Raw genomic sequence first — 12322 nt, 5'->3', positions numbered from 1 at the left:
GAGAATGTTCCATGAGTACTTGGGATGAATGTGTATTCTGTTGTTTTTGGAGGGAATGTCCTATAAATATTAATTAAATCCATCTTGTTTAATGTATCATTTAAAGCTTGTGTTTCCTTATTTATTCTCATTTTGGATGATCTGTCCCTTGGTGAAAGTGGGGTGTTGAAGTCCCCTAGTATGATTGCGTTACTGTCAATTTCCCCTTTTATGGCTGTTCGTATTTGCCTTATGTATTGAGGGTCTCCTATATTGGGTGCATAAATATTAACAATTGTTATATCTTCTTCTCCGATTGATCCTTTGATCATTATGTAGTGTCCTTCTTTGTCTCTTGTAGTAGTCTTTGTTTTAAAGTCTATTTTGTCTGATATGAGAATTGCTACTCCTGCTTTCTTTTGATTTCCATTTGCATGGAATATCTTTTTCCATCCCCTCACTTTCAGTGTGCATGTGTCCCTAGGTCTGAAGTGGGTCTCTTGTAGACAGCATATATATGGGCCTTGTTTTTTTTTTTTTTCTTTTTGTTTTTTTTACGGTACGCGGGCCTCTCACTGTTGTGGCCTCTCCCGTTGCGGAGCACAGGCTCCGGACGCGCAGGCTCAGCGGCCATGGCTCACGGGCCCAGCCGCTCCGCGGCCTGTGGAATCTTCCCGGACCGGCGCAGAAACCCATGTCCCCTGCATCAGCAGGCGGACTCTCAACCACTGCGCCACCAGGGAAGCCCTGGGCCTTGTTTTTGTATCCATTCAGCCAGTCTATGTCTTTTAGTTGGATCATTTAATCCATTTACATTTAAGGTAATTATCGATATGTATGTTCCTATTACCATTTTCTTAACTGTTTTGGGTTTATTATTGTAGGTCTTTTCCTTCTCTTGTGTTTGCTGCCTAGAGAAGTTCCTTTAGCGTTTGTTGTAAAGCTGGTTTGGTGGTGCTGAATTCTCTTAGCTTTTGCTTGTCTGTAAAGGTTTTAATTTCTCCGTCAAATCTGATGAGATCCTTGTTGGGTAGAGTAATCTTGGTTGTAGATTTTTCTCTTTCATCAATTTAAATATGTCCTGCTACTCCCTTCAGGCTTGCAGAGTTCCTGCTGAAAGATCAGCTGTTAACCTTATGGGGATTCCCTTGTGTGTTATTTGTTGTTTTTCCCTTGCTGCTTTTAATATTTGTTCTTTGTATTTAATTTTTGATAGTTTGGTTAATATGTGTCTTGGCATGTTTCTCCTTGGATTTATCCTGTATGGGACTCGCTGTGCTTCCTGGACTTGATTAACTATTTCCTTTCCCATATTAGGGAAGTTTTCAACTATAATCTCTTCAAATATTTTCTCAGTCCCTTTCTTTTTCTCTTTTTCTTCTGGGACCCCTATAATTCGAATGTTGGTTTGTTTAATGTTGTCCCAGAGGTCTCTGAGACTGTCCTCACTTCTTTTCATTCTTTTTTCTTTATTCTGCTCTGCAGTAGTGATTTCCACTATTTTATCTTCCAGGTCACTTCTCCGTTCTTCTGCCTCAGTTATTCTGCTACTGATCCCTTGTAGTGAATTTTAAATTTCATTTATTGTGTTGTTTATCATTGTTTGTTTGCTCTTTAGTTCTTCTAGGTCCTTGTTAAACATCTATTTTCTCCATTCTATTTCCAAGATTTTTTATCATCTGTACTATCATTATTCTGAATTCTTTTTCCAGTAGACTGCTTATTTCCTCTTCATTTGTTTGGTCTGGTGGGTTTTTGCCTTGCTCCTTCATCTGCTATGTGTTTCTCTGTCTTCTCATTTTGCTTAACTTACTGTGTTTGGGGTCCCCTTTTCACAGGCTGCATGTTTGTAGTTTCCGTTGTGTTTGGTGTCTGTCCAGTGGCTTAGGGTGGTTCAGTGGGTTGTGTAGGCTTCCTGGTGGAGGGGACTAGTTCCTGTGTTCTGGTGGATGAGGCTGGATCTTGTCTTTCTGGTGGGCAGGTCCACGTCTGGTGGTGTGTTTTTGTGTGTTGGTGGTCTTATTATGGTTTTAGGCAGCCTCCCTAGTAATGGATGGGGTTATGGATGGGGTTCTGTTCCTGTCTTGCTAGTTGTTTGGCAAAGGGTGTCCAGCACTGTAGCTTGCTGGTTGTTGAGTGCAGGTGGGTCTTGGCATTCAGATGAGATCTGTGGGAGATTTTTGCCATTTGATATTACGTGAAGCCGGGAGGTCTCTTGTGGACCAGTGTCCTGAACTTGGCTCTCCCGCCTCAGTGGCACAGCCCTGACGCCTGGCTGGAGCACCAAGAGCCTGTCCTCCCCACAGCTAAGAATAAAAGGGAGAAAAAAAAAAGAAGGAAAGGAAGAAGAAGATAAAATAAAATAAAGTAAAATAAAGTTATTAAAATAAAAAATAATTAAGAAAAAAAAATTTTTAAGTAATAAAAAAAAAAGAAAACCGGACAGAGAGACCCCTAGGACAAATGGTAAAAGCAAAGCTATACAGACAAAATCACACAGAGAAGCATACACATACACACTCACAAAAAGAGAAAAAGTTGGAAAAATATATATATCATTGCTCCCAAAGTCCACCTCCTCAATTTGGGATGATTCGTTGTCTATTCAGGTATTCCACAGATGCAGGGTACATCAAGTTGATTGTGGAGATTTAATCTGCTGCTCCTGAGGCTGCTGGGAGAACTTTCTCTTCTTTGTTCACACAGCTCCCGGGGTTCAGCTTTGGATTTGGCCCCACCTCTGTGTGTAGGTCGCCCGAGGGCATCTGTTCTTTGCTCAGACAGGATGGGGTTAAAGGAGCAGGTGATTCGGGGGTTCTGGCTCACTTAGGCGGGGGTGAGGGAGGGGTACGGATGCGGGGCGAGCCTGTGGCGGCAGAGGCCGGTGGGACGTTGCACGAGCCTGAGGCGCACTGTGCTTTCTGACGGGTAAGTTGTCCCTGGATCGTGGGATCCTGGCAGTGGTGGGCTGCACAGACTCCCGGGAGGGGAGGTGTGGATAGTGACCTGTGCTCGCACGCAGGCTTCTTAGTGGCGGCAGCAGCAGCCTTAGCGTCTCATGCCCGTTTCTGGGGTCCACGCTGATAGCCGCGGCTCGCGCCCGTCTCTGGAGCTCCCTTAAGCAGCGCTCTTAATACCCTCTCCTCACACACCAGGAAATAAAGAGGCAAGGAAAATTCTCTTGTCTCTTCGGCAAGTCCAGACTTTTCCTGGATTCCGTCCCGGCTAGCCGTGGCACACTAACCCCCTTCAGGTTGTGTTCATGCAGCCAACCCCAGTCCTCTCCCTGGGAGCTTGACCTCCGAAGCCCGAGCCTCAGCTCCCAGCCCCCGCCCGCCCCGGCGGGTGAGCAGACAAGCCTCTCGGGCTGGTGAGTTCCGGTCGGCCCTGATCCTCTGTGCAGGAATCTCTCCGCTTTGCCCTCCGCAACCCTGTTGCTGTGCTCTCCTCCGTGACTCTGAAGCCTTCTCCCCTCCGTCACCCGCAGTCTCCGACTGCTAAGGGCCTTCCTAGTGTGTGGAAACCTTTCCTCCTTCACGGCTCCCTCCCACTGGTGCAGGTCCCGTCCCTATTCTTTTGTCTCTGTTTTTTTCTTTTTTCTTTTACCCTACCCAGGTACGTGGGTAGTTTCTTGCCTTTTGGGAGGTCTGAGGTCTTCTGCCAGCGTTCAGTAGGTGTTCTGTAGGAGTTGTTCCACATTTAGATACATGTATTTCTGATGTATTTGTGGGGAGGAAGGTGATTCCGCATCTTACTCTTCCGCCATCTTTAAGCTCCTCCACGTTATACTCACTCTGGCCCACGGTCCCAAGGACTGTTGCAGCTTCAGCTGGTGGGGCCCCTCCAGAGCCGGCAGCCTTAGTGAGGCCGTCCTCCCTTCGGGCTCCAGGGCACTTCAGTCCAAACAGTGTTTCTTATTGTTTGTCCGAAAATTATTTGAGAATTGGAAGAAAAACAGATAAGAACTTAAAAATTAATATCAAAATGTTCTGTACATAGTGATTATGTAAAAAGTCTATCAGGCTGATAGTAGAAATCTTTAAGGAGGCTGAGTATGTATCAGGGCTTAGAGGGAAATTTATAATACAAAGTACTTATTAATTTGAGACCTTTCTTCTTTTTTAGTATAAGTTCATTCTACCCTAAGGAACTTGAAAAAGTACACTAAATTACATTAGTTTGGTTTTTTTGTTTGTTATTTTTTTGTTTTGGCCATGCCATGCGGCTTGTGGGATCTTAGTTCCCCGACCAGGGATTGAACCTGAGCCACCACAGTGAAAGCGCCAAGTCCTAACCACTGGACCACCAGGGAATTCCCTTATTAAAGAGCAGAAATCAACAGAATTGAAAGCAGAAAAACAATAGAGAAAATCAATGAAACCAAAATCTACTTAAGATATCAATAAAATTGATAAACTTCTAGCCAAATTGAGGGAAAAAAAGTGAAAAATTACTCATACCAGAAGTGAATCACCACTGACTTCACAGACATCAACATGATAATAAGGGACTACTACAGGCTAATCTGTGCACATAAATAAGATGATTTAGATGAAATGGATCAATTTCTTGACAACTACAAATTTCCCAAACTAATTCAATAATAAGTAGATAACCTGGATAGTTCTCTGTTAAAGAAATTGAATTTATAGTTAAATACCTTCCAAGAGGGAAAACTCTAGGCCCAGATGGTTTCAGTGGCAAATTTTACCAAATGTTTAACGGAGAAATTACACCAGTTCCTCACACTCTCTTCAGAAAATTGAAAAGTGGCATAACTTCCCAACTCATTATATGAGGCAATATCACCCTCATATTGAAACCATATAAAAACAGTGCAAGAAAACTAAAGACCAGTATCCCTTGGGAACATAGGTGCAAACCAAATCTAGCAATGTATAAAAAAAAATACATCACAACCAGGTAGAGTGTCTGTTGCGAATGCAAGGCTGGTTCAACATTTGATGATCAGTTAATAATCAGTCACATTAATAGACTTATCAAGAAAAAGTACATGATCATATCAGTAGATGCAGAAAAAGCATTTGAGAAAATTCAACATCCATTTATGATCAAAGTTTTTAGCAAACTAGGATTAGAAGGGAATACCTAAATCTCTACAAAAATCGTACAGCTAGCTTCATATTTAATGGTGAAAAACTGAGTGCTTTCCCCATAAAATAGAGACTAGGGTGGAATGTTCACTTTCACTCTTCTTAGTCACTATTGTACTATAAGACAAAGCAAATGCAATAAGAATAGAAAAAAAAAAGACATTTATATTGGGAAGGAAGAAATAAAACTATTTGCAGATCACATAATTATCTGTGTAGAAAATCCTAAGGAGTCTATCAGAAATCTATAATTAATGAATTTAGCAACATTATAGGACACAATATCAATACACAAAATTTAATCATATTTTTATATACTAGCAACGAGCAATTGGAAACTGCAATTTAAAAAATACTATTTACAATAGGTCTAAAAAGAATGAGGTACTTAGATATCTATCTAACAAAATATGTATAGAATCTATATGCTAAAAACTAGAGAACACAGATGAAACAAATTAGAGAAGACCAAATAAAAACACATGTTTATTCCATAACTTAGGTATAAAAAGAAACATTTGTAATCCACCACTACTAATATTTTGGTATATTATCCTTCCTGTATTTTCATGTATATATTTGGTTTAACCAAAATGGTAGTTTCATTTGCCACTACTTTCTTAAAATGTACTGTGAACATTTTTCCATGCCATTATATGATTGTCTAATATTCCATTATATTATGTATTAGAGGATTTAAACTTATTTCCCGGTTTTAGACCTAATTTACCAGTTTCTTCTTTATTATAAATAGTATCGATTGTCTCTGTAGTCATATTTTTATGCTTATCCACAATGACTTCCCTAGAATAAGTGGAATTACCGGTATGGAGCAATTATGATAATAATTACTGTTACATTGCCCTCAAAGATGTTCTACCAACTACTATACCAACCAGCATTTTCTCTTTAACTTCACACTTAGCCTTTCTATGAAAACCTGATTTGAGAATATCCTTATGGGGGGCGCAGGCAGGATGGCGGGTGGCACTGAAGTCCTGGGCAGCTGGGGTGGCAGGGGTGGCCGGGCGGCCCCTGCAGCGCGGATGCTGCCGCCGCTGTAAACTACAGAGCTGTGCGTGCCGCGGCGGCGCAGCACTCTTCGGGGCCGGGCGGACACCCCGTATCCACGGCCAAAGAGCCGGGAAGCCGGCCACACGTATCTGCCCAAAGCGTGCCTTTCCCATCCATCTTGGAGGCGGAGATTGCCCGTGGGTCCCTGGCCCCAGGTGCCGAACCGCACCAAGGAGCGATTGGGAAGGAGCTCATAGCGGCAGCGCCCTGGTGGTCTGCTGGAGAGCTGGATTCCCGCCTTCTCCGAATTTCCATCGTCAACTTTCTTGACCAGCTTTCTCTGGTGATCCGGAGCATGCAGTGCTTTGGGCCCCCTGTTGCCCACTAAGTCAGGGCTAGGGAAAGGGGTTAAGGTCTAAACTTGTGTCCCTTCCTAGACAGTGCATCCCTCCTAGGGCAGTGATTCCTGCAGTAGTTGCCACTTTACTCTGGGGGCCTCATCTTTTGCCTCTACTGGCCCTTGGGTGCTGAGGGTTCACTTGCTTTGTTCGGTGCTTAAATGTTTCTTAACTACTGAAAATAAAACTGAGCTACGATGCAATGTCTGACTTTATTTTCAAATATAGCGCCTTTAAATATTCTTTCCTTTGTCCTTAGATTGGAGGGGAGGTTCTGTGATTCAGATATTCAAGTAGTACAACGTAATTGAAGACAGTTTAAGAAGTGGAAGAGGATAGGTCCTGTCATTCAGTATTAACTACTGTCCACATTCTGGAATATTTTCTTAGTTTTATAGTTGTATTTATGTAGTAAATATGTAACAGTAATAATATTTTGCAAGTTTAGCATTTTTCCTGATATTTTTCATCTAACATGAACCTTTTTCTAAAAGTTCTTCAAAAGCATTATTGAATGGATACATAAAAGATACATTATTGAATGTTTAAATTATTTTCAATTTTTGCCATATTATAGGTAATGATTCAGTGGAATGCTTGTATATAGAGCTTTGCCTGAATGATTGTTTTCTTAAGATAGACTACAAGAGGTAGAATTGGTTAAATATTTAAAGCTCTCAATCTGCAGTGTGTGAAGTTGCTCGCCAAACTGTACAGAAAATGTACCCTCCCACCAGAATGCTGGTTTCCCACATCCCAGTCACTACTGGGTCTCGTCAGTAAAATTTTTTTAAAAACTGGGTTTGTATGACAAGAGCAAACGACCGAGAAACACTCGAATAAGGAGCTTTGTGGCTTACTGGCCTTGTCTCAGATCAGTGAAGAAAAACTGCTAGGACAGTCATATAGACCTTTTGTTAGGAAGAGTTAGCTTCCTGTAAAAGATGTTGTATCCTGCAGCCTTTCTAAACTCCTTTATTCTAGTAGCTCTTTGGTAGATGCCGTTGGATTTTCATCATTGGTTATCACGTTTTCTAAGAATAAAGGCAAATTTGCTTCTCCCTTTAAAAAAAAAAAAAAAGAATATCCTTATGAGGACTTCCCTGGTGGCGCAGTGGTTAAGAATCTGCCTGCCAATGCAGGGGACATGAGTTCGATCCCTGGTTCGGGAAGATCCCACATGCCATGCACCATCTAAGCCCATGCGCCACAACTACCAAGCTTGCTCTCTAGAGCCCGTGAGCCACAACTACTGAGCCCACGTGCCACAACTACTGAAGCCCATGCATCTAGAGCCCATGCTTCACAACAAGAGAAGCCACCGCAACGAAGAGTAGCCCCCACTCGCCACAGCTAGAGAAAGCCTGCATGCAGCAAACGAAGACCCAACACAACCAAAAAAAAAAAAGAATATCCATATGTGCTTGAACTTCAAAACTGTGAAATTGATGTTTAATTATCATGGAGCTTTCATGACTTCTTCAGTTGTCTCAGCAATGATCTGTTTTAAATATTCGATAACACTGTCTCCCAAATCATTGATTTCCTACAAATATAGTAGTAGTTACAGTAACAATTATAATAATAACTATAATTTATTGAGAGCTTGCTACTTTTCTGGCATTATATTAAGCACATTAAATCTTAATCTTTATGATGACAATTAGTGTCAGCCCCATCTTACAGGTGATGGTACTGAGCTTCAGAGAATTAAGATTTGTACCCAGGTCTAGTTCCAAAGCTTATAGCCACACACGTCTGTACTGCCTCTTTAAAAGACGTCTTTTTTTTTTTTTTGGCTGTGTTGGGTCTTCATAGCTGTGCGTGGGCTTTCTCTAGTTGCTGCGAGCGGGGGCTACTCTTCGTTGTGGTACCTGGGCTTCTCACTGCAGTGGCTTCTCTTGTTGTGGAGAACAGGATCTAGGTGCACGGGCTTCAGTAGTTGCAGCATGCGGGCTCAGTAGTTGCAGCACGTGGGCTCAGTAGTTGCAGCAGGGCTCGTAGGGTGCACAGGCTTCCGTAGTTGTGGCGGGCTCCAGAGTGCAGGCTCGGTAGTTGTGGCTCACAGGCTTAGTTGCTTTGTGGCATGTGGGATCTTCCTGGACCAGGGACCAAACCCGTGTCCCCTGCATTGGCAGGTGGATTCTTAACCACTGCGCCACCAGAGAAGTCCCTAAAAGGTGTCTCTTAAATCAATGTCTTTAACTATTCATTTTAATGTGATTCAGTGTTATTTGTTTGAAACAAGTTAAATACTATTTTAGTTCCTAATATTTCCTCATAAATGAATGTCAGTGTGAGTTAGATAAGCCAGGCTTACCTCTTGTCTTTTTGAAAACTTTAAAATTTTAAGTTCAGGGCTTAGAGTTATATCTTGGTAGAACTTATTATCAGAATCTATTTTATCCTGAAAACTGGAATAGGTATGTGAATTCATTTGCTAGCTAGGATGCTGTTCAGAGAGTAGCACTCTTAAGTGATGGAATTTTTCATTGTGAGAGATTTGCCCCTATAGTTTTCTTTTGTCTTTGGCATTGCCTTTCAGGCCATCAACAGTAGAGTAGAATGTGGTTACTCTTCCTTTTACTTTATTTAAACTTGAGTCACATTCCAAATGCCTCATAAATCAAAAGATCTCAAAAGAAAATCATTTTACTTGATGGTATAAGGTTAATAATTCTGAGATTTAAAATCTTATGTTGAGACACTTTACATTTTTGAAGTTCTTCACATGTTTATTGTTGGTTAGTTACTTTCTTAAGTTTTAAAAAATACAAGTAGATTATAGCTAGAATTATATTAAAGAAATGATTCTAATGGAATAAGAAAATCTTGTTGGTTACCAGCTTCTTTCTTTCATTGCTTGATTTTATTGGGTAAGATGTTTAAAATTATGGCATTAAATTTTAAATATACCTCTAAATATATGATTCAGTGCTATTATTTATTACTGTTTCTTTCAGGAGTTTTTTGTGGAGCCATTTAATCGAAAAGCACGCCAAGAGAACTTGAGGTATAATAATATGCTTAAACAACTTAGCAGTCCACAGTTAGCCACTCTGAGACGCTGGAAGGCAATAAAGCTCTATCTTACATGTGAAAGGGGACCTTGGGCTGAAAGGTAGGTGTCTATCATTCATTAAATACCCTTTTTTCTTTAGAGCTCTGATCTAGAACTTTATGAATCAGTGACCTCTCCAATCCAATTTTTAAAATGTTCAATTTTTAAAAGATTACTTTTAATTAATTTGCTTGCCTTTTATGGATTATAAGTTCGGTATGTGTAGAGCTTTGTGTGTATATGTTTTTCACCATGGAGTTATTTCCTTTACTCTTACCCTGTGACATAGAATTTGTTTTGATTCCATTTACTTCTGTCTTCCTGATACCACCTCTTTGAGCTAGGGTTAGTGACGATGTGTATTTGAATATTTTACAATTTCTTTATTTGATCCTAAGTCACTTCTGTTTTGCTGAATTATATTTTATACACACACACATTTTTTAACAGCCCTTTTTTACTGTGGTAAAATACACTTAATATAAAATTTGCTATTTTAACCATTTTAAAATGTACAATTTAGTGGCATTAAGTACATTCCTCATGTTGTGTAATAATCACCACTGTCCAGCTTCAGAACATTTTCATCACCTGAAAAAGAAACCCTGGACCCATTAAGCAGTCACTAGCTATTATCCCTTCCCCCAACCCCTGGCAACCACCAATCTGCTCTCTGTCTCTATGGATTTGCCTATTCTGGGTATTTCATATAAATGAAGTCATTCAGTATGTGGCCTTTTGTGCCCAGCTTCTTTCATTTAGCTTAGTATTTTCACTATGTCGTAGCATGTATCATTACTTTCTTTCCTTTTTATGGCTGAATAATATTCCATTGTGTGGAATGGATGATGGACATCGTGTTGCTTTCCTTGTGGCTGTTGTGAATAGTATTGCTGTAAACATCTGCGGATAAGTGTTTGTTTCAACACCTGTTTCTAATTCTCTTGCTTATGTACTGGAAGAATTACTGGGTCATATGGTAATTCTGTGTTTAACTTACTGAGGAATTGCCAAACGGTTTTTAACAGCAGCTGCATCATTTTACATTCCTATCAGCAATGTTTGAGGGTTTCAGTTTCTCCACAACCTTACCAAGACTTGTCTTTTTTTTTTTTTTTTTTTAATTATGGTCATCCTAGTGGGTGTGCAGTGGTATCTTATGATTTCATTGCAATTCCCTAATGACTAATGACATTGAGTATCTTTTCAGGTACTTGTTGGCCATTTGTATATCTTCTTTAAAGAAATGTCTATTCAAGTCTTTTGCCCATTTTTAAATTGGATTGTTTGACTTCTTGTGGTTGAACTGTAAGAGGTTTTTTTTTTCAATAATAGACCCTTATTGGATATATTGTCTATAAATATGTAGGTTGTCTTTTCACTTTCTCCATAGTGGCCTTTGATGCACAAAAGCTTTGAATTTTGAAGTCCAGTTTATCTGTTTCTTTCTTTTGTTGCTTATGTTATTGATATCTTATCTAAGAAACCATTCCCAAATCCAGGGTCATGAAGACTTACTCCTATTGTTTCCTCTAAGAGCTTTAACTCTTATATTTAGATCTTTGATCCATTTGCAATTATATTATCTTTATTTGTACTAAACTTATTATTTTATTTTGAAAAGTGTATTTGGAATAAACTCCTAAATAGCTAGTTAAGAACTTCCTTGTAACAGTGAAAGAGTAAAATATATCAAGCTGTAAGTCTGAAGATTTATGTTCAAATCTTATTCCTGTACCTGTAAATCACATGGCATCTTGGGCCTGTCTTAGATTCCTCAGGTATATACTGTTGATATGCATAATAACATTGGTTTTTTTCTCGGGGTTGTTTGGGTCAAATGAGATAAGGAATGTGAATGTTTTTATAAAATGGTGCCAAAAAAATGTAAAGTACCTGATACTCTATTTCAATAACCAGTCTTTGTAATTTTAAGCGAAATAGTTTTTTTTGTTTACTTATGAATATTCATAGGAAACAAAATCCACTTCACTGGAAACTAGCTAACGTAGAAAATTATTCCCGCATGAGACTTAAATTGGTGCCAAATTATAACTTCAAAACCCATGATGAAGCTAGTGCTTTGAGAGATAATCTAGGTGAGTTTCAATGGCTGTTTAATTATTTATCGAAGATAATGAGGGTGTTGGTGGGGATTGTTTATTGTTTTCATTGTTTCAAAATTATTTAATCATGAGAGAAGGGTGACATTTTATAATTGATATTTAAGTGGTTGTGTATGTTGCCTTTGGCCTAAATCTAAAATGACTTCCTATTTCAATTGATTGCAGTTTTTCAAGGAAAAATGTAATTTAAACTCATAAAATTGTACTGTAGTTGATGTGAAATGTATCATCTCTATCTCCATTATGGTATAGTAAAACATGGTCCTTTAACCTTAGCCTTTTGCTTACCAAAACTGAGTTTAATGTTAAATATATTCAATATTTAGAATTCTTAGCAGCTCTTTAGGCCTTTCTTCTATGACCTGTTCTTCGTATAGAACTCCAGACATTTAGTATCTAGATGGGCCAATGCCTTTTTTCTAGAAAAAAGTGCTTAAAAATGCATAACCTTGCAGTATATCAAAACAGATTTTAAAGAGTTTCTAAAATTCTTATGAAGCCCTTCCTTTATAGCCATCTGACTGAGCATCTGTGCACCTTATGTTTAGTGACTAAGTTATAGATGAAATGAGTACCAGTTTTTTAATCTTACTTTTTAAAATTGCCTTAATATATTGGCCAGTACAGTAA

The 12322-nt window shown here is 39.4% G+C and overlaps 1 protein-coding gene across 2 annotated transcripts in view; it reads left to right on the top strand.

Moving 5' to 3' along the window:
* Nucleotides 1–12322, top strand: part of NBEAL1 (neurobeachin like 1) — a 228732-nt gene that overhangs the window by 149605 nt on the left and 66805 nt on the right. For both annotated transcript variants that reach the window (XM_089915931.1, XM_089915930.1), the window contains 2 exons: nt 9469–9626; nt 11541–11665. In XM_089915931.1, coding sequence (XP_089772057.1) covers nt 9469–9626; nt 11541–11665 — 283 coding nt within the window. The remainder of the gene's footprint in view (nt 1–9468; nt 9627–11540; nt 11666–12322) is intronic.

This window comes from Delphinapterus leucas, chromosome 8, assembly GCF_059928025.1.
Source record: "Delphinapterus leucas isolate spDelLeu-1000000601 "Yukka" chromosome 8, BTC_Dleu_Yukka2, whole genome shotgun sequence".
Taxonomy (NCBI): Eukaryota; Metazoa; Chordata; class Mammalia; order Artiodactyla; family Monodontidae; genus Delphinapterus; species Delphinapterus leucas.
Note: the sequence above shows the minus strand (reverse complement) of the source record. Positions and strands in the feature narration are given on the sequence as shown.